Source organism: Entelurus aequoreus, linkage group LG01 (assembly GCF_033978785.1).
Source record: "Entelurus aequoreus isolate RoL-2023_Sb linkage group LG01, RoL_Eaeq_v1.1, whole genome shotgun sequence".
Taxonomy (NCBI): Eukaryota; Metazoa; Chordata; class Actinopteri; order Syngnathiformes; family Syngnathidae; genus Entelurus; species Entelurus aequoreus.
Genome location: NC_084731.1, coordinates 80,538,534 through 80,562,057, shown reverse-complemented (window position 1 = coordinate 80,562,057; position 23,524 = coordinate 80,538,534). Strand labels below are relative to the sequence as shown.

The window sequence follows — 23,524 nt, the reverse complement described above, 5'->3', positions numbered from 1 at the left end:
GTAATTAATACTGTTGTTACGGCTCTACCAGAAACGGTGTGTGTGTGTGTGTGTGTGTGTGTGTGTGTGTGTGTGTGTGTGTGTGTGTGTGTGTGTGTGTGTGTGTGTGTGTGTGTGTGTGTGTGTGTGTGTGTTTTTGTCGGCCAAACAAAATCCTCTCTTTGCAGCGTCTAATGGGGTCAAAGGGCAGATGATGGAGAGCCGTTATTCCGTAAACACACCGTCCATCATCCTCACTTAACTTTCATTCTTCACCTGCTGAGAGACGTACATAGTGCGGCATCAGTAATACGTGATAATGTGATGTGAGTAATTCTAGATTAGAAAGAGGAGTAGTGAGCGTGTGAGGCCCGGAGTAAATGTGGGAGACATTATCGGGGATCAGCGTCAATGAGCGCAGGCCAGTACGGGAGAGTAGCCTATCCCTCACACAACCAGCTGTCTACGGGGCCTGGGCAGCCTTGTAAAACAACACTTATCCCTGGCGTGAGCCTGCACACACACACACACACACACACACACACACACTGAACCAGAAAGAAACGTCGGGTTAATCCCCGAGCAACACCCACCCATCCCCACCCCTACGGCCACCATCCCCAGCCCTACGGCCACCATCCCCGCCCCTACGGCCACCATCCAACCAAGTCCAGGAGCCTTTGCATAAGAAGATGACGTCACAGATCAGAGAGGGATTGGTTGGCTGGTCTTGCATGTGTGCGTGGTGCCCTCCAGATTCATCTTAATGAATAGCGCTTACGAGAACGTCTGCAAAGTGAGGGCAGACATCCTGCAAAGTCTCGGTTGGTTCCGAACTGTCGCTTGTACGAGTTGTCGTTCTCCGATGTCTACAATGTTTGTCGTCTACTCAGAGACGCTGGGAAGGAAATGAGCCGGAGTGCCTGTTGGGATTGGATGGCCAGCTGTGACACGTGGAGGGTCGGCGGGAGAAGGAGGGGCGGTGGTGCGGGGTCATTGAAAGGCATCTGCTTAATACTCTTATGTAAAATGGAACTGTAATACACGTCCATCCAGTTTCTAGTAGTGTCATTATTAAAAGCGTGGATTTCCCCTGCTTTTTTCATTTAACAAAACCTTGTTCACTGATGCACTGCATCACTAATAGGCGGGGACGTCATTTGAGGGGGTCACATGTCGGGACGGGTACCAAATTCGGTACTACCGAATACTACGACCTGGTATTGAGTCACGTATAATCAAAAGGGTGCCATCTCCGTTGCATGTCACGTCCGGTTGCCGACTTAAACAACAATCCACACAGTGGTGTTCCGTCAGGACCAGCAAGGCCTTCTCTGCTGGCCTAACATAACCAGAAATCATGATCATAATTAAATATAAAAGTGATTTTTGATTTACTTTCCCTAAATATCTAAAAGTATTCATATTCTCTTCATGTCATATTAAGCTCCTTCCAGTGCTGTTGTTTTTAGGTTATAGAGTTTGTATCCAATCAGAATTCAGCTAGCTTATGTTGCCATGCTGTACCAAATCTGCTCGAAGCCGTCAGAATCAACAATGCGGGCGTCTGTGCACTGTAAGTGAACGGGGACATACTGTCAGGCTTGTCCCTGACAGTTTGGTTATGTTTTAGTTTTTCCTCTGTGTTTGTCTTTGTTTCCTGTCAGCGCTCTTGTTTAATTTAGCCATTAGCGCTACAATCCAGTCAAGCCTCTCCGCCATCGAAATCTCTGTGGGGTTCGTATTAGGCTGGAGTATTCTGTCACAAGTTGTTGGTGACAAACCCCAAGATGCAGAGAAGGCAGGCTTGGTCCAGGGAAACATAATTTAATGTCCAAAAATAAATGTAAAACACAAACCAGGAACTAGGAATAGCCAAACTGAAAACAGGAACCAGCAAACAGAAAAACTGGAAATAGCTAACGGCTAACAGGATCACAAAACAAGGAGCTAGGAGACAGCAAACTGTAAATAGCTATAGGAACTAGCCAACAGAAACAGCTTACCGCAAATAACGACATCGACAAGTATTAGCACGACAGGTAGTAATGACAGGTAGTAGCGACATCGACAATCATTAGTGACAACGACAAGTATTACAATGACAAACGACAATACTCCAGCCCAGACTGGATGGCAAGGCAGGTTTAAATAGCAGCTGGCTGATTGACACCAGGTGTGGCCAGGTGCCAATCAGCCGCAGCTGAGGGGAAGCAGCACTCAGGGAGAAAAGCAGGAAACAACCAAAATAAGAGCGCTGACAGGAAACAAAGACAAACACAGAGGAAAAACTAAAACATAACCAAACTGTCAGGGACAAGCCTGACACATACAGGTGATAGACAGTTGCGATAGCCAATCAGATCACGAGTTGTTGTCAGTAAGGCCTTCTAGATGGCCTAAGACAGATATATAGTGATTTTATGAGCTAGGTAACATAAGAACTCCATTACCCAGCATGCCACAGTAGTGCAGAGCATGCGCAGTAGCCGCGTTTAGCCATGCTGGCAGCGGGATGTTTTTGATGAGCACGCTGTGGAGTAAACTTTAAGAACTCAGCCAACACGCCTCGTCTGCATCTTTTATGATTAGACAAGACAACACATACAGGTATATTTGCAAGGCCATTTTCAAGAAGGATATTTAAAGAGAAACTACATCTTGTGGGACAATGTCAGCCAACCCCGGAAGCTTGAATGGGTTCTACAGATTGTGAGTTCAGATATTTTATGTCTTAATTTTTTCACGTTTAATATGTTTTTTGCAATTTTAACTTTGACAGTACCACATAAGATATGTTTTAACTGCTGATGCGGGTTTATTGATTTTTAAATGCGCCAGAAAATAACCTGTTATGTACACTGTTGGTGGTGATTCAATGACCAGTAGTACGTAAATGTGTTCCTGTATAGTATTTCTCCAGCAATGGTCTTGTGGGGACATAAGTGATGGTATTTTGAGAGGTAATCATTGAAGTCGGTCGAACATCACTAAAGGCCTAGGTGGGAAACGCAAGGCCCGCCATTGACTCCAAGTAAACAATCACTCATGCTTCTCAAATATTTTCTGTTACACCCCCCTTAGGAAAAACTAAAACTTTTAACCCCCTCCCCCCACTCTCCACTGTGACTACAAATAATATAACTTGTGTATGAAATTGTTATAACAATACCTCTGCATAAAATGGTGAGCTTATTAACCCTAGAGGAAACAACACACAGGTCTTTCCTCGTCTCCCACCGTGGTTACAGTGAAGCTAAGTGCTACATACGCTTCGTCATATTCTGGTAAGGCCAGAAAAAGCATGTTCCCAGAGGTCACACGACCCCCCCAAACCACACCCCAGCATCGCACCGCACCCCCCAACCTCTACCCCCCTGCTCTAAGCAAGGTTGCAATTTTCAACACCAATAAAGCTAAAGTTGTTGGTAAAAAACATAAAGTAAGGCTCCACTCCTCCAAAATGCGCTAGCTTGATGCTAAATTGCATTGGATTTGCCATAGACAGGCTATAATTAGCATTAGCGATTTTACATGGCCATTTCTACACCTCCAAATTTAGTACTGAAAACTACTACAGTAAGATGAATGTTGCAATCAAACAAGTGGCGTGTAATTATGACTAAGGATTTTAATTTGAGCCAATAGTCCCGTGAATTCCGGACGATAAGCCGACACTTTTTTCCTACACTTTGAACCCTTCGGCTTATAAAACGGTGTGGTTAATATATGGAATTTTCTGCAATGCAAATAGTTTAGAAAAACAAAACAAACTAAGACACTGAAAAGGTGTGTTGTTGTTTGTGCTATGGTGCCATCTTTTGGACGAGTTCGCCCATTTAGTGCTTTCAACCGGAAGTAAAAGTTCCATCTTCTAGCCGTCCATAGCGTTTCTACTCATTAGAATTTTTAATTCATCACTACAAGCAATGTTTGTAAGTTTTACAATACAACTAAAACTGTTTTTACCTACTAAACCGTCTTGTGTGTGATGTATGTAGGAGTGTTTTCATGCATATTTGTATGTGCTATTGTAATGTAATCAAGCGAGCCTCCTTAGCATTAGCTAATATAGTAACATCTGTACGAATGTTTGTGTTAGCATTATTAACTTACAAGGCAGTCTTTTTGTTATGTTTCAGTTTCGTAAAAAGACATGCACCTGGGGATAGGTTGATTGGCAACACTAAATTGGCCCTAGTGTGTGAATGTGAGTGTGAATGTTGTCTGTCTATCTGCGATGAGGTGGCGACTTGTCCAGGGTGTACCCCGCCTTCCGCCCGAATGCAGCTGAGATAGGCTCCAGCGACCCCCCGCGACCCCAAAAGGGACAAGCGGTAGAAAATGGATGGATGGAAATTCAATATGACGTCACCGTGGAGTTATTGAGTCTGTTTAGCTGATTGGAGAGCTCGCTTCCTCAAGTAGTGGGTCCATGTCGATGACTTATGTTTTGTTTGATCAGCCGTTTTACTGACGTATAACAGACACTGTTTGGAAACAATTAAGGTATGTAAGTAAACATTTACAAAATATTTCGCAAATGCAGCCATACTTTAAACAGTGGAAAACATTGACAATTTTATGTTAATCCAAATTGTTAATCATTTTTTAAAAGGTTGTATCACCATCTTGTACGCGGATAAATGTGTTTTTTTGCAAGTAGTTTATATGGTCTTGAAAATTTGACTGACTTCCCTGCTCACTGGTGCAACTAATTGTGCTTCCCCCACTTGCCTGTTGAAAAGCATGACATATCCTGGAGCTTAGCTGTGGGTTACATAGAAATTAGCTATGAGCATGCATTTCTGATTTTAAAGATACTGTCAATGAATGCAAAACTTCTACCCCCTTCAAGGACGTACCTTCTGTACAAACCTAGTCCCATACAGATACTTTTTCAGGTTTACAGGCACATTTAGCATTCTTCTGTTTGTACATACAAAACCTCAATTGCTACGTTAACGGGACCTTTAACGGGATTTTTCTCTGACTTATAAATGTTGTTACAATTTTGGATACTCGTGTTGAACAATGCCAAAGCGTCAAATCCTAAGGTTCATGCATTTGGACCTGAGCTTGCACACAGTTTTGGATGCCTATAAAATGTTTTTTAGCAGCCTTCATTATCGATTCAAACCGATACAATACCAAATTCCGGTACCTGGGAAACGATACCGATACTCAGCGGTACCAATTTTCGGTACTGTTGTGTGATTTAGTAAATGTTAAAGCTGAGGTACCTAAGCTATTTTCTTTAACTAAAAAAATCATATTGGCATCATCAGTATATCGTAACTGTAATCATTTCTGAAACAATTGTACATCTAGGGTTGTACGGTATACCGGTATTAGTATAGTACCGCGATACTAATGACTCATATTCTGTACTATACCGCCTCTGAAAAGTACCGGTTCGCCACCAGAAAATGTAAACAAACGCCATTGGTGGATCTACACCTAACATCCACTGTAATGATACAGCCACTGTAATGATACCAAGTACAGTAGCGTACATCTAGTCGATACTACTATGATTACGTCGATATTTTTTGGCATCAGAACATCTTCTTTGTTTTTTTTAAATGTATAATATGTTTATAAACTCGGAAATATGTCCCTGGACACATGAGGACTTTGAATATGACCAATGTATGATCCTGTAACTACTTGGTATCGGATTGATACCCAAATTTGTGGTATCATCCAAAACTAATGTAGAGTATCAAACAACAGAAGAAAAAGTGATTATTAAATTTAAACAGAAGTGTAGATAGAACATGTTAAAAGAGAAAGTAAGCAGATATTAACAGTAAATGAACGAGTAGATTAATAATTCATTTTCTACCACTTGTCCTTAATAATTTTGACAAAATAATAGAATAGAAAATGACACAATATGTTACTGCATATGTCAGCAAACTAATTAGGAGCCTTTGTTTGTTTACTTACTACTAAAAGACAAGTTGTCTAGTATGTTCACTATTTTATTTAAGGACAAACTTGCAATAAGAAACGTATGTTTAATGTTTACCGTAAGATTTTTGTTAAAATAAAGCCAATAATGCCATTTTTTGTGATCCCCATTATTTAGAAAAGTACCAAAAAGTATCAAAATAATTTTGGTACCGGTACCAATATATTGGTATCGGGACAACACTAGTCTGAGTGCTGTCTGTGCCTTATAATTAAAAACAAGCTAACACATTTTGGAGTCTTACTTTAGGTTGGAGCGTGTTCTACCAAGCATACTTGCTTTGTTGTTGTTTAAAATTGCAAAATTACTTAGAGCAGGGGTGGGCAATTAATTTTTACCGGGGGCCGCATGAGCAACCCGAGCACTGCTGGAGGGCCACATCGACAATATTTCAATTAAATTCTGCTCAATATTATTTTTGATGTATACCCTAAGATAAATAATAATAATAATAATTAATAATAATAATAATACTTTCATTTAACCTAACTTAACTTTATACTAAAAGCACTGCTTTGGAAATCATTTGTACCCCTGTCAGAGATCACATTTAGTTCCCCTTAAACATCCTCATGTTGCACAATGAAATGTAAGCACAGGATGAAGTGTGCATTCCTGTAACTTTCTCTAGTAACAGCATTCCATGATTAATATAAATAAATTAACATTAATAATAAATGACAGTATAATAAGCACACGTATGACTGAGGAGTCATAGTGTAACTTTGTGTGGTGTTTGAGTTGTCCGACTTTTTGTGTAGCCATAAACGCACCAGTGGTTTAGTGGTATGCGTGCTGGTGACAGATGACAAGTTGGTTTTGGCCTGGTTTGTACGGCCAAAAATGACTAGTTTTTCGAGATAGAAGTGTTTTACTCATGTTTTTGGTGTGGTTATGGCCGAATATAAACAGTTTTGCTCAATAAAGTGATCGATATAATTCCTGGCCTCGAAGCATCTCGATAGACGTTACAATAATTGAACGGTGTTCAATTGAACGGTGTTGACGAACACCGTTAGGGCCGCTTGTTGTCACTGTCACTCACAGTTGCATCGCAAAATTACACAGAATAAATGTGTTTATTTTGTTTAGAATTCAGATGGGATTTGATTTGGTGCGCGGCATATATTTGCTGTGCGCAGAGGACGCTTGAGCAGTGCGCAATTGCGCAGGCGCGCACCTTAGGTGAGGGGACGTTGCTTTGCAGTCCATGTCTTGTTGGAAACACGCCATTCGTCATCAACTTTTCTCTTTTTAGCGTCTCGGGTGTAAACCGTGCATCACTTGTCGCTGTGCACCTTCACTCATAGGTTACACACGGACATACGCCCATAAATAACACTTTTCAAAATAAAAGCAGCACAGTTGTATTGCGCGCACGACATAGATGTTTTTTCAACTTTATTTTGTAACTTGTGATTGCCGCTGTTCCCATTTACTCACAATTACGCACGCGCATACGTCCACACGGAAGTAATACAAATAACGCTTTTCAAAACAAAAGCAGCACAGTTGTATTGCACACTCGACATAGATACTTTTTTAAATTTATTTTGTCATTTATGATTGGCCTCACGAGGGCCGGACAGGGACGTACAAAGGGCCGGATGTGGCCCGCTGGCCGCAGAATGCCCAGGTCTGACTTAGAGGGATGTCGACTGAGTGCTGCTTGACAGATTGTTTACGTGATTTGGTGTTTAAGTCTGCAACCGGACGTAGCGCCACAAGCAACGAAGGTATCAAAATATGGCACCGTTTGACTTTACGTGAATCAATACCTGGTAATACCGATGGAATTTGGTCGGTGCCTATAAATGTACCGAATTCAGTACCCAGCCCTAATTGTCAATGATTGACAGATCTAGTAACGCGGGCATCAGAGTATGCAGCTTGCGGAGCTCTTCCTCCTCTGGTTGAAGCTGTTCAGCAATGCCTCCAAGAAAACGTTTGTTCGGTTGTAAGGAGCTTTATTTAGCTTTCCTGAAAAAAATGCTGTTTCCATGTCAACAAAAGAAAAAAGTTATTCCGTGTATGTTAGTCGATGACATTTTGACTGTTTGGTCAACATAAGCAATACGACGCTGGATTAGTCGCTAAACTTGACAACTTGGTCGTGTTGAAGAACCACAAGAGAATGTATCAGTTAGCCTAACTTTTGTCTCTGTTAGTGTACGTAATGTAAAGTTACATTTTCTACCTCTGTCTGCAATTTTGCACATTTCCTAGATAAATGCACACATGTAAGTGACAGGATGTTGTCGGTAATTTGTCGAAAAACTAAAAAAAAATTTAGCCGCACAGGTGAGCAGGTAACCAAGGGCTACCGCTACTTACAACTCATAGACGTCTTGAAGTAACCTCTATTTTTCAGAAACCTAAGTCTGTCCAGCCTCTACTTCTGGATCTGATTTTTTAGAGAGAAATTCTGATAATTTTGTGGAAGGTTTGCTGTGGCTGATGGCGTGGAGAAGCAAGGCCGGTAAGATCAAGGGAGTGGGGTCTAAGGCAGGGGTTCTTAACCTTTTTTGACCTAGGGGCCCACCTTTTTAATTACAGAGGGTCCCAGGGCCCACTTAAACTATTAGATTGATAGATAGTAGATAGTACTTTATTGATTCCTTCAGGAGAGTTCCCTCAGGAAAATTTAAAAAATTAACACAGATTTAGTAATCTTACCCTCGATTTTAATCATATTCAATAATTATATCCAACCGGTTAACCTTGTCAAATGATATGAATCACAAAAATTATTTCTAAGGCTGAGGTCAAGCTGATTACAAAAATGAATACTGTTCAAATGTACTGCAAAAGAAGGGACTTATAAAAACTGATAAAAAAAATTATTAGTTGCAGCTGAGATAGGCTCCAGCACCCCCCGCGTCCCCAAAAGGGACAAGTGGTAGAAAATAGATGGATGGATAGTTACATAAACTGTAACTAAATTAATAATTGACAATAATAATATATGTTTCTTAAAAACACTGTCAATAGAATTAAAGTGCAGATGAAAATACAGCTTCACCAATTTAGTCATATTTTTTTGCGCTTAAGAAACTTTGTTAAGACTTTTTCTGTTATATATTGTCATTACTGCCACAAGAGATGGAAAAACGTATTACAACTGAGAACCGCGGTGGCCCTTACAGACTACGGCTAAGAAACCGGCAGCCTTCTAGGAGACGCTCGCAGCCCAAAAATGGCCCCCGGTTTATAGCTAACAAACACTGGTCTTAGGGAACGCCCACAACAACAAAAAAATTCTGCAGACATACTCAAAAAGTGGGTCAAAAATGTCACAGTGGAGCAAAATGTATGCAAAATTTACACCAAATCATATCCAAAACGTATAATCTAGTCCACAAAGAAGTGTGTTGACTGTAGTTTAGAATAGGTCCTCTTTAAGGTCCGAGATTCTCCCAAAAAGGACTCAACACTAAGGGTCCCCAGTGGCCCCAGAACGTCCGAGATGTGCCCATTTTTCAGATCTTTTCAGAATATTCCATGCTCAATGTGCAAATGGGATGTTCCTGAACTGAAGTTTAAATGGGTGCAAATCGGAACTCGTAGATACTTCGAAAAACGGTTTAGGTTGGTGTACCTTCCAACCTTCTTGGTAGATACAGAAACCTGTGCAATGAGGTAAGTGGCTAAAAATAGCAGGCTGTGTATCTTTTATTAGCACTGTTAGTCAAGGATCCAATTTAAGTAACTGAAGGCAGAGATTAGCATACCACTTTCTTGAGGACATGGCTGCTTGTGTCTCAGATGTTCCTTAAAATTACCTTCACCACATCTCCAAAATTAGAAGCAAGGGTTCTTTTGAAAGTCGGATGCGTCAAGAAGATCCTACTCACCAGTTGACCAGCATGGCGGCGTTGTTTCCCGGCATAAAAGGAAGTTCTCCTCGGACTTGGCGAACAAAGCCTTGGGGAATAAGCGGTAAGATCCACCAGAGGAACATGTTCCTCCTCATGCTTCTGTTCCCAGTCCTGCTGGGATCCATGCATCAAACTTGACTCTGGGGAGTCCCAGGTCCGCGGCCCCTGGCCTCCAGTCTACCGCAGCAAAAGGAAGTTGACCGGGTTACTCAACGCCAGGCGGCCTGGAGTCATGAGGGCGTCAAAAAGTGCTGGGAACGAGGTCAACGGACCGACGGTGTTGGGGATCTGCAGATCGAGACATGGCAGATGGCGGCCTGCGAAACGGATTCTAGCTGATCCGACAGTGCATTTTACGAAAGTCCTCCTCGCAAATTAGAAAACATAAAATTGATTTTCAAAAAAAAAATAGATCTGCCGTCCCCCACCCCTCCCACCTAGCCCCCTTCCATCCCGCTGGGTGATTAGTCGAGGCAAGTGTCGCTCTCTGTGGCAGTGGGAGTGTGTGCCGAGGCGTGCGTGGGCCGTCACCGCGCGGAGATCATGCTTCATCTGGGGTTTAGTGTGGGTTGGGGTGGCACGACCGAGTGGGCGGGGCGTTAAGCCTCGGCGGATCCCGGGACAGGAAAGCCGCCACCCCTTCCTCACCCCCGTCACTGCCGCGCTTACTGATGGCAGGATGCAGATTGTAACCGGGGATTAGTGAGGTTCAAAAATCCGATTTTGCCCGGAGAAAGCCTTGCGTATTACTGTGTGTATGTGTGTGTGTGTGTGTGTGTGTGTGTGTGTGTGTGTGTGTGTGTGTGTGTGTGTGTGTGTGTGTGTGTGTGTGTGTGTGTGTGTGTGTGTGTGTGTGTGTGTGTGTGTGTTTTTAAAAAGAGTGTGCTTGAGAGCTGTTTGTGTTGGGTCTTAGTGTGTGTTGTGTGTAGTCATTGGATCTTTCATAGTTGAACATTGCCTGCAATCGGAAACGGCTCTTGGCAAGTACTTTTTTTAAGCCTCAAATGCAATCTTCACTTGTTTAAATTAAAATTGCAAACCCCGCCCCCCAAACACACACACGCCCACTCAAATTCTGCCCAATTCCGTTTTGCCGTCGCCGTCGTCCAACTCCCCTGCAGGTTGCCAAATAGGAGGTGCGAGCCTATTATCACATCCTCATAATGATCACCTGCGCTCGGTTCCTTTCTTTCATAACATTAATTATTCATATGCTTCATTTCACACTAATAAGTATTGTTCACTACAGCCTGACCTCATTGTGGGCTGTGCTAACACCTGTGATTACAGTCAACTACTGGTCCTTTCTGTGCCGAGCCAGAGAGGAGAACTACATGAGCTGGAGTGGACACAAGCCCACAGCCTTTCAACAATGTGCCCTTTTCCATCAACGGTTCAAGAACTTTAAGTTCCTGGAACCTTTAGTTCCTGGAACTGTGGGTTCCTGTCAACTGTGTAGTTTGCTACATTTCAGTTATTTACAGCAGGCGTGTCCAAAGTATGGCCTGCGAGCCATTTGCTCATTTGCATTGCTTTTATTTTTTGCATTCTATTATTAGCATGCTTTTTTGAAAATAATTTTGCAGGTATATTACACCTCACCGTCAAATATTTTGATACTTGACAAATGCTACCATTTAGCATGCTGGCTTTTTTAACTAAATTTGTAGGTGACAAGAATCATATTTTGGTGCATGTTAAGCATTTTTAACCAATTTTTCAGATATGCACATTGACACATGTTACAGTTAGCATTTTAGTGTGCTAACATGAGCATGCTTGCTTGTAAAAAAAAAAAAAAAATTTAACAGTTATACACCTCGGTGTCATATATTTTAATATTTCACTAATGCTAAAGGCCTACTGAAATGATTTTTTTTTATTTAAACGGGAATAGCAGATCCATTCTATGTGTCATACTTGATCATTTCGCGATATTGCCATATTTTTGCTGAAAGGATTTAGTAGAGAAAATCGACGATAAAGTTCGCAACTTTTGCTCGCTGATAAAAAAAGCTTTGCCTGTACCGGAAGTAGCGTGACGTCACAGGAGGTAATATTCCTCACAATTTTCCTTTGTTTACAATGGAGCGAGAGAGATTTGGAGCGACAAAGCGACGATTACCCCATTAATTTGAGCGAGGATGAAAGATTCGTGGATGAGGAACGTTAGAGTGAAGAACTAGAGGCAGTGCAGGACGTATCTTTTTTCGCTCTGACAGTAACTTAGGTACAAGCTGGCTCATTGGATTCCACACTCTCTCCTTTTTCTATTGTGGATCACGGATTTGTATTTTAAACCACCTCGGATACTATATCCTCCTGAAAATGAGAGTCGAGCACGCGAAATGGACATTCAAAGTGACTTTTATCTCCACGACAATACATCGGTGACACACTTAGCTACTGAGCTAACATGATAGCATCGTTCTCAAATGCAGATAGAAACAAAATACATAAATCCCTGACTGGAAGGATAGACAGAAGATCAACAATACTATTAAACCATGTACATGTAACTACACGGTTAATAATTCTCAGCCTGGTAAAGCTTAACAATGCTATTGCTAACGACGCTAAGGCTAATTTAGCAACTTAGCAACCGGACCTCACAGAGCTATGATAAAAACATTAGCGCTCCACCTACGCCAGCCAGCCCTCATCTGCCCATTCATCAGCCCTCATCTGCCCATCAACAGCCGTGCTCACCTGCGTTCCAGCGATCGACGGCGCGACGAAGGACTTCACCCATCATCGACGAAGCTCTTTAGCATGAGCTAACGTGATAGCATCTGTCTCAAATGCAGATAGAAACAAAATAAATAAATCCCTGACTGGAAGGATAGACAGAAGATTAACAATACTATTAATCCATGTACATGTAACTACACGGTTAATAATTCTCAACCTGGTAAACCTTAACAATGCTGTTGCTAACGACGCTAAGGCTAATTTAGCAACTTAGCAACCGGACCTCACAGAGCTATGATAAAAACATTAGCGCTCCACCTACGCCAGCCAGCCCTCATCTGCCCATCAACAGCCGTGCTCACCTGCGTTCCAGCGATCGACGGCGCGACGAAGGACTTCATCCGTGGGTTTGGCGGCAAGCATTGGCTAGGCGTCTGCTAAGTCCTTGTTGTGTTGCTACAGCCAGCCGCTAATACACCAATCGTTCCCACCCACAACGTTCTTCTTTGCAGTCTTCATTGTTCATTAAACAAATTGCAAAAGATTCACCAACACAGATGTCCAGAATACTGTGGAATTATGAAATGAAAACAGAGCTTGTTGTATAGGATTCTCCGGGCTCCGAATACTTCCCTTGTCCTCGTGACGTCACACGCATACGTCAGCATAATAAAACATTTTTAACCGGAAGTGTGGCGGGAAATTTAAAATTGCACTTTATAAGTTAACCCGGCCGTATTGGCATGTGTTGCAATGTTAAGATTTCATCATTGATATATAAACTATCAGACTGCGTGGTCGGTAGTAGTGGGTTTCAGTAGGCCTTTAACTGTAAGCATATTATTGATAGCATGTTAGCATGGTACGGTTAGCATTCTAGCTTTTTTAACTCATTTTGCTGGTACACACCAATGAGTCATATTTATTGTTACGTGATGGTATTTGGCCAGCGTGCTAACTGTTAGCATTTTAATTTGCCTTTTTGTTACTTGACAATTGCTACCATTTAGCATGCTAGTGTTAGTATGCTGGCTTTTATAGCTAAATTTGTAGGTGACACGAGTCATATTTTGGTGCATGATAAGCATTTTTAACCAATTTTTCAGATATGCACATTGATGTATGTTACAGTTAGCATTTTAGTGTGATAACATGAGTATGCATGCTTTTTTTAAAAACTATTTTAGCAGTTATACACCTCGGTGTCATATATTTTAATAATTCACTAATGCTAACTGTCAGCATACAAACCCTGTTTCCATATGAGTTGGGAAATTGTGTTAGATGTAAATATAAACGGAATACAATGATTTGCAAATCCTTTTCAACCCATATTCAATTGAATGCACTACAGAGACAATATATTTGATGTTCAAACTCATAAACTTTTTTTTCAAAAGTTAGTGATTATTTGCAAAAAAAAAAAAAGTTTATCAGTTTGAACATCAAATATGTTGTCTTTGTAGCATATTCAACTGATTATGGGTTGAAAATGATTTGCAAATCGTTGTATTCCGTTTATATTTACATCTAACACAATTTCCCAACTCATATGGAAACGGGGTTTGTGCTATTGTTAGCATGTTAACATGGTACGGTTAGCATGCTAGCTTTTTAAACTAATTTTACTAGTACACACCATCCATTTTGTACCGCTTGTCCCTTTCGGGATCGCAGGGGGTGCTGGAGCCTATCTCAGCTGCATTCGGGCCACCAACGAGTCATATTTTTTTGTTACTTGACACTATAAGCGTGCTAACTGTTAGCATTTCAGTTCAGCTTTAGCTCATCAGCATTCACACAAATTTTTTTGACCGAAATTGCATTTTGTAGTTCTTTTAAAAAAAGAAATACTATATTGTACTGGTTTTGAAGGGGAAAATCCCAAAATGGCCCCTGCATCTTTTGATTTGTCTGTGGCCCTTAGTGGAAAACGTTTGGGCACCCCTGGTTTATACAAATGTGGTGGTCAAGTATATTTCTACATTGATGCCATGTACAAACCCCGTTTCTATATGAGTTGGGAAATTGTGTTAGATGTAAATATAAACGGAATACAATGATTTGCAAATCCTTTTCAACCCATATTCAATTGAATGCACTACAATGACAAGATATTTGATGTTCAATCTCATAAACTTTTTTTTTTTTTGCAAATAATAATTATCTTAGAATTTCATGGCTGCAACACGTGCCAAAGTAGTTGGGAAAGGGCATGTTCACCACTGTGTTACATGGCCTTTCCTTTTAACAACACTCAGTAAATGTTTGGGAACTGAGGAGACACATTTTTTAAGCTTCTCAGGTGGAATTCTTTCCCATTCTTGCTTGATGTACAGCTTAAGTTGTTCAACAGTCCGGGGGTCTCCGTTGTGGTATTTTAGGCTTCATAATGCGCCACACATTTTCAATGGGAGACAGGTCTGGACTACAGGCAGGCCAGTCTAGTACCCGCACTCTTTTACTATGAAGCCACGTTGATGTAACACGTGGCTTGGCATTGTCTTGCTGAAATAAGCAGGGGCGTCCATGGTAACGTTGCTTGGATGGCAACATATGTTGCTCCAAAACCTGTATGTACCTTTCAGCATTAATGGCGCCTTCACAGATGTGTAAGTTACCCATGTCTTGGGCACTAATACACCCCCATACCATCACAGATGCTGGCTTTTCAACTTTGCGCCTCTAACAATCCGGATGGTTCTTTTTGTCTTTGGTCTGGAGGACACGACGTCCACAGTTTCCAAAATCATTTTGAAATGTGGACTCGTCAGACCACAAAACACTTTTCCACTTTGTATCAGTCCATCTTAGATGAGCTCAGGCCCAGCGAAGCCGACAGCGTTTCTGGGTGTTGTTGATAAACGGTTTTCGCCTTGCATAGGAGAGTTTTAACTTGCACTAACAGATGTAGCGACCAACTGTAGTTACTGACAGTGGGTTTCTGAAGTGTTCCTGAGCCCATGTGGTGATATCCTTTACACACTGATGTCGCTTGTTGATGCAGTACAGCCTGAGGGATCGAAGGTCACGGGCTTAGCTGCTTACGTGCAGTGATTTCTCCAGATTCTCTGAACCCTTTGATGATATTAGGGACCGTAGATGGTGAAATCCCTAAATTCCTTGCAATAGCTGGTTGAGAAAGGTTTTTCTAAAACTGTTCAACAATTTGCTCACACATTTGTTGACAAAGTGGTGACCCTCGCCCCATCCTTGTTTGTGAATGACTGAGCATTTCATGGAATCTACTTTTATACCCAATCATGGCACCCACCTGTTCCCAATTTTCCTGTTCACCTGTGGTATGTTCCAAATAAGTGTTTGATGAGCATTCCTCAACTTTATCAGTATTTATTGCCACCTTTCCCAACTTCTTTGTCACGTGTTGCTGGCATCAAATTCTAAAGTTAATGATTATTTGCCAAAAAAATTTTTTTTTATCAGTTTGAACATCAAATATGTTGTCTTTGTCGCATATTCAACTGAATATGGGTTGAAAATGATTTGCAAATCATTGTATTCCGTTTGTATTTACATCTAACACAATTTCCCAACTCATATGGAAACGGGGTTTGTACATAAACAGATAATATTAAGTCAAATTTCTTCTACTAACTAAGTAAATACATTTTAAAGCAATAAGATATACATGAGGGTCAGGCAAGTCCTTGTGGTGCATTTCAGATGTAAACACCAATATTTACAAATAATGTGAATTTTTTAACACATCAGCTTGTTAGCGTTAGCACTTAGTTCATTCGGGTTGAGGCTAATACAGTGGTACCTCAACTTAAAGGTACCTTAACTTACGAGTAATTTGAGATACAAGCCGTCTCTCAGCTTCTTGTTACGCTTTAAGTTGCTAACAGGCCTTGAGTTAGGAGTATTTCCACCGTTGGTTTGAATAATACTTGTAACAGAGTCGTGGCCGCTAACGACAAACATTTATCCATGAAAATACTGAGAAGCTGCAGATGCTGTGTGTGCTGTGTCAGTGTGATCTGTCTAGTCCTGACTCAACAAACTGGACGGTCGATTATTACGTTTGTTACATATCGCTTTTTGTCAACGAACCTCTCTGGTCTGTCACTCAAATATGTCCTTGTGCAACATTAACCACAATTTATTAGTTCCTAACTGGAGCTAATGTTGCCAGAAAAGAAACAACGAAAACAAGTTGTTTATAATAAACAGACTTGGCAACACTGAGCCAAGAAGCAGCCTGAAGGAGACACTGCATTAGTCCGGACTCAAGGTAAATGCTTAACAGTATTTTTACATTACTTTATAAAACTACTACTACTAATCGCTATTGTTGTTTTTTAAACAAAATGTATTGTCTAAAAGTTTGTTTTTCTTTTTAAAATGCATGTGTTTTGGGAGGGCCGGGCACAGATTGAATTGATTTCAATTCATTTTTATAAGCGATGTTGATTTGTGATCCAAGTGTTTTGCGCGAGCAGCTCGGTGCAGGAACACAGTGTGCTCTTAGGTTGAGATACCACTGTAACTACACAAATGGGGTGTCGATGACTACCATGTAACAACATTAATAGTGAATATTTGATGTGATTTACCTTTGTTCCACTCATTTACTGCCCGTTCAATTTCACATATGTCCTCACACAACGAGGTCGAAGAGTCCCAGTGTACAGCCAGAGTCACTATAAACATGCTACCTATTAGCATTAGCATTTTTACATACCAATTTCAACACCTCCACTTTTGGTTATTAAAACTACAAATAAGATGCATGTTACAATCTGTTACTAGCTGTTTCGTAATAAGTTCAATTCTTACAGTATAATTACATTGTAGGGCTCAACAAAAGACAGGACTGAAACATTAATGGCAAAGACTACTTCCTGACTACGGCAACATACAATAGAATATACACAACTGCCATCTAATGTCTTGAAATTGCAACTGCATGCAAAGTCTGCTATATAATACGTGCAAATGAGACTAGGAAGTGTAAGAAAACAAAATATTACAACTGGACAGCACAGTTATCATTATCAACTCAGAATTAAATGTAAAATAAAACTGAGTTTTTATTATTAAGCAATTAACGTTTATTAACCCATGAACACAAACAAAAGTACAGAAAAGTTGTACCATTGAGTGCTGGTATCGATTTCCAGGTGCTAGGTAAATGGGAACCCATCTCTAGTCATGTCTGTGGATGCTCTCTTTCATCCAGGTTATTGAACGGTATTCTCAGGAAATTCAATCGATCGCAACTGGACAGTTCGGTTTGTCTTAGAAGACGTTTTTCCAAGTAGGCATCATTAGTTCATGCTCATAGACTTAAATTGGTCAGATCTAGTCTTAGACTTAGATTTATCAGATCTAGTCTGACTATACAGTTCAGTCTGATTATATCCAGAGCTGACCAATCTCTCTCTATGAGCATGAACTGATGGTGCCTACTAGATCTGACTAATCTAATTCAATGAGCATCAATCAATCAAGCAATAAATCATAATTTATTTATATAAGCCTTAATTACAAATGTCTCAAAGGGCTTTACAAACCACAACGACATCCCCTGATCTGAACCCACAACCGGGCAAGGAAAAAACCTAAGCTGGGAGAAAGGAGAAACCTTACAAAGGGGCCAAAATTGTGGGCACCAAACTCATGGGTGACCGGCTGCAATTGACGCCGAGTGGGTATATTTCTAAATTGTTAAATGAAAAGATAATGTGAGAGTCCAGTCAATCATGAAGCTAGCAGAGGGTCGTAGGTCTCCTTCAAGTAGACAAGGCAGAGATGTCACCAGCTGTGCATAGAAGAGTGGTGGTACAGTATATAAATGGAATGTAACTTTATTGTCATTGCACCTAAAAAGTACAACAAAATGTAATTTTCAGTGCAAGCTCAAAGTCCAAAAACAGACATACAGTATATAGGGTGTAGACAGAGCAGGAAAACTGATGGGTCGCCATGGGGGCTGCGCCCCATAAATGAGTTTTAAGGTGGAACTAATTACTTAAATTATTTAAAAACAGTCTGGTGCCAGAAAAAAGACCTAATAGCCACGATAAGCACATATACACATGTTACGACACAGAAACCACAAGACTTGCAACAGAAGGAGAGGGGTGGGGGGCATCCAGTGTTGAAGCTGCAGCCTTTCCGGTGCTGCTCCAGCCATCCGTCGCACCTAAAGGGGTTAAGCGGTGGCAATGCCATGGGGTGGGGGTATGTGTATATGTGTGTGTAAGTCCATGATCCATGGTCTGTTCAACTCCCCAGGTGTTGTTGAAGGAGGGAGGAATTCAGAGCGGCTCTCACTGGGATGTTTACGGCACGGCCTCGCCAAGGCCATTTGAAGGATTCGAATTGTAGCCAAGGATTGTTGTTTAACCCCCAATTCCAACCCTTGATGCTGAGTCCCTGCTTGGCACTCAGCATCAAGGGTTGAAATTGGGGGTTAAATCACCAAAATGATTCCCGGGTGCGGCCACCGCTGCTGCTCACTGCTCTCTCACCTCCCACGGGGTGAACAAGGGGATGGGTCAAATGCAGAGGACACATTTGTGTGACAATCATTGGTACTTTAACTTTTTAACTTTAACTTTTTTGTTTTCCAGGCGAGCCGACACATTTCAATGGTCTGTCTGATCTTAAAGGCCTACTGAAATTAATTTTTTTTATTTAAACGGGGATAGCAGATCCATTCTATGTGTCATACTTGATCATTTTGCGATATTGCCATATTTTTGCTGAAAGGATTTAGTAGAGAACATCGACGATAAAGTTCGCAACTTTTGGTCGCTGATAAAAAAAAGCCTTGCCTGTACCGGAAGTAGCGTGACGTCACAGGTTGAAGGGCTCCTCACATTTCCTCATTGTTTACACCACCAGCGAGAGCGATTCGGACCGAGAAAGCGACGATTACCCCATTAATTTGAGCCAGGATGAAAGATTTGTGGATGAGGAACGTGAGAGTGAAGGACTAGAGTGCAGTGCAGGACGCATCTTTTTTCGCTCTGACCGTAACTTAGGTACAAGCTGGCTCATTGGATTCCACACTCTTTCCTTTTTCTATTGTGGATCACGGATTTGTATTTTAAATCACCTCGGATACTATATCCTCTTGAAAATGAGAGTCGAGAACGCGAAATGGACATTCACAGTGACTTTTATCTCCACAACAATACATCGGCGAAGCACTTTAGCTACGGAGCTAACGTGATAGCATCGGGCTTAAATGCAGATAGAAGCAAAAGAAATAAACCCCTGACTGGAAGGATAAACAGAAAATCAACAATACTATTAAACCATGGACCTGTAACTACACGGTTAATGCTTTCCAGCCTGGCGAAGCTTAACAATGCTGTTGCTAATGACGCCTTTGAAGCTAACTTAGCAACGGGATCTCACAGAGCTACGCTAAAAACATTAGCTATCCACCTACGCCAGCCAGCCCTCATCTGCTCATCAACACCCATGCTCACCTGCGTTCCAGCGATCGACGGAGCAACGAAGGACTTCACCCGATCATCCGTGCGGTCGGCGGCTAGCGTCGGATAGCGCGTCTGCTATCCAAGTCAAAGTCCTCCTGGTTGTGTTGCTGCAGCCAGCCGCTAACACACCGATTCCACCTACAGCTTTCTTCTTTGCAGTCTTCATTGTTCATTAAACAAATTGCAAAAGATTCACCAACACAGATGTCCAGAATACTGTGGAATTTTGCGATGAAAACAGACGCTGTTTGTATTGGGACATAATGGTGTCCCAATACTTCCGTTCAATCCGTGACATCACGCACAAACGTCATCATACCGAGACGTTTTCAGCCGGATATTTCCCGGGAAATTTAAAATGGCACTTTATAAGTTAACCCGGCCGTATTGGCATGTGTTGCAATGTTAAGATTTCATCATTGATATATAAACTATCAGACTGCGTGGTCGGTAGTAGTGGGTTTCAGTAGGCCTTTAATCGTCAATTCTGGCTCTCATGTGGATCAGTCTTTGCATTAAATACTGATATCGAGGTAGCATTGGTAGCATTAACTGATAAAGCCTACTTGGATTAGAGGAGAAACGTCTTCAAGGACAACCTGAACAGTCCAGTTACGATCGATGGAATGCCCTGAGAACACACATTACATCTATGTGACATTACGGACACCTAGTGGCCAGTGTACAGTACCACAAATGACACCATAGATTTAGCCATCCATTGTTATAGTGTAAAATCAAACAAATTAGATCCGCCTATGAAAATTCTTATTCTAGATGTCTAATTTGAGAGTGGTCGCCACAAGGGCTTGGACCCGTAAGAGTTTTGAGGTGGGACTTAAATGCTTCTACTGAGGTCGCATCTCTAGCTATAACCGGTAACATGAACTGATGAAGCCTACTTGGATGAGAGGCGAAACATTTTCTAAGACAAACTGAACAGTCCAGTTGCGATCGATTGAATGCCCTGAGAACCGCATTACACCCATGTGACATCACTGTCACCTAGTGGCCAGTGAACAGTACTACACACCACACAAAAATAAATGACGCCATAGATTTAGTGATCCATTCTATGAACATCCTTAGCCCTGATGTTTAACTTGAGATGATTAACATTTTAAGGGTGATTAATCCGTGTCTGAGAAGGAATATCCCAAACGCTTTTTAGTTATTTGTCAGTGCAACAGATTTGTTTTGCTCCAAGTCAGTAATGTTTTCTCCTACAATAATTTTCGATGAGTGCAATGCAACACACATGAAATCACACTTAATGACAAGCTTCCCACTCCTGTCTTCCTTATTTTCTGTTTGTTTCCCCTCAGGTCAGTATACAGTGATGATGGCCCACTTCTACCTGAAAAGGAAGATTGGATATTTTGTCATCCAGACATATATGCCATGTTTCATGACTGTAATCCTGTCCCAGGTGTCATTTTGGCTAAATAGAGAGTCTGTTCCTGCGCGGACTGTGTTTGGTGAGTGAAGCCCATGCGCACCGCGGAGACTAATAAGAGCAGTTAAGACTTATTAGAGCCTCCTTTCCCGATGACTTGCCACAGAGCAATTTGAACTTGTCACCTTTGTTTGCACCCAGGAGTGACCACGGTGCTGACAATGACCACCCTCAGCATCAGTGCCAGAAACTCCCTCCCTAAAGTGGCCTACGCGACAGCGATGGACTGGTTCATTGCCGTGTGTTACGCTTTCGTCTTTTCGGCCCTGATCGAGTTTGCTACTGTGAACTACTTCACCAAGAGGAGCTGGGCGTGGGACGGCAAGAAAGCTTTAGAAGCGCAGCACCCAAAGGTACATGTCCTGGTCTAATATCGATCCTAAAAAGTCTTAAGACCCTAACCCTCGAAGAAGACATGTCGCTGATTTCACATGAAGTAGCCCATTAACGCACATTTATGGCTGAGCCATCGGGATGTTCGATCAGGGTTTTATGTTGCCGATTTCGATATCGATCATCCATGAGTGAGCTTGTCCAATACCGATGACATGTATTAACTGTATGTATATACACTATATTGCCAAAATTATTTGGCCACCCATCCAAATTATGAGAATCAGGTGTCCTAATCATTTGTATGTCACAGGTGTGTAAAATCGAGCACTTAGGCATGGAGACTGTTTCTACAAACATTTGTGAAAGAATGGGCCGCTCTCAGGAGCTCAGTGATTTCCAGAGTGGAACTGTCATAGGATGCCACCTGTGCAACAAATCCAGTCGTGAAATGTCCTCGCTCCTAAATATTCCAAAGTCAACTGTGGCCTTTATTAGAAGAAAATGGAAGAGTTTGGAAACAACAGCAACTCAGCCACGAAGTGGTAGGCCACGTAAACTGACAGAGAGGGGTCAGCGGATGCTGAAGCGCATAGTGCAAATACTTTCTGCACCGACAGTTGCTACAGAGCTCCAAACTACATGTGACCTTCCAATTAGCCCACGTACAGTACGCAGAGAGCTTCATGGAATGGGTTTCCATGGCCATGCAGCTGCATCTAAGCCATACATCACCAAGTCCAATGCAAAGCGTTGGATGCAGTGGTGTAAAGCATGTCGCCACTAGACTCCAGAGCAGTGGAGACGCCTTCTCTGGAGTGATGAATCACGCTTTTCCATCTGGCAATCTGATGGACAAGTCTGGGTTTGGAGTTTGCCAGGAGAACGGTACATTTCGGACTGCATTGTGCCGAGTGTGAAATTTGGTGGAGGAGGAATTATGGTGTGGGGTTGTTTTTCAGGAGTTGGGCTTGGACCCTTAGTTCCAGTGAAAGGAACTTTGAATGCTCCAGGATACAAAAACATTTTGGACAATTCCATGCTCCCAACCTTGTGGGAACAGTTTGGAGCGGGCCCCATCCTTTTCCAACATTACTGTGCACCAGTGCACAAAGCAAGGTCCATAAAGACATGGATGACAGAGTCTGGTGTGGATGAACTTGACTGGCCTGCACAGAGTCCTGACCTGAACCCGATAGAACACCTTTGGGATGAATTAGAACGCAGACTGAGAGCCAGGCTTTCTCAACCAACATCAGTGTGTGACCTCACCAATGCGCTTTTGGAAGAATGGTCGAAAATTCCTATAAACACATTCCGCAACCTTGTGGACAGCCTACCCAGAAGAGTTGAAGCTGTAATAGCTGCAAAAGGTGGACCGCAATCATCTTGAACCCTGTGGGTTAGCAATGGGATGGCACTTCATATGGGAGTCAGGGCAGGTGGCCAAATACTTTTGGCAATATAGTGTATTTTTTTATTACTGGTGTGTGTGATTAATCAAGAACATGATCACAGTATTTAAAGTAGTTCTTTATTTTCATTTTTTACTTACAATTTGTTAGAGCAAAACAAAGTAAATAGCACACAATAACTAAACAAAAGCAAAAACTACTATGTACTACTAAGTGGATAGTAAGTCCTCCATTTGTAAACAATGACAAATACGACAAAAACAACTATAAGAACCGTATTTTCTAGCCTATAAAGCGCACCGGAATATTAGTCGCACCCA

The 23,524-nt window shown here is 41.7% G+C and overlaps 2 protein-coding genes across 4 annotated transcripts in view; one reads left to right on the top strand and one right to left on the bottom strand.

Annotated features, from left to right (window-relative positions):
- LOC133657818 (gamma-aminobutyric acid receptor subunit beta-3-like) overlaps window positions 1-10,199 on the bottom strand; it is a 216,563-nt gene extending 206,364 nt beyond the window's left edge. For both annotated transcript variants that reach the window (XM_062059604.1, XM_062059608.1), the window contains exon 1: window positions 9,811-10,199. In XM_062059604.1, coding sequence (XP_061915588.1) covers window positions 9,811-9,959 — 149 coding nt within the window. In that variant the 5' untranslated portion in view covers window positions 9,960-10,199. The remainder of the gene's footprint in view (window positions 1-9,810) is intronic.
- LOC133657843 (gamma-aminobutyric acid receptor subunit alpha-5-like) overlaps window positions 1-23,524 on the top strand; it is a 108,381-nt gene that overhangs the window by 76,585 nt on the left and 8,272 nt on the right. For both annotated transcript variants that reach the window (XM_062059627.1, XM_062059631.1), the window contains exons 9-10: window positions 21,326-21,478; window positions 21,598-21,809. In XM_062059627.1, coding sequence (XP_061915611.1) covers window positions 21,326-21,478; window positions 21,598-21,809 — 365 coding nt within the window. The remainder of the gene's footprint in view (window positions 1-21,325; window positions 21,479-21,597; window positions 21,810-23,524) is intronic.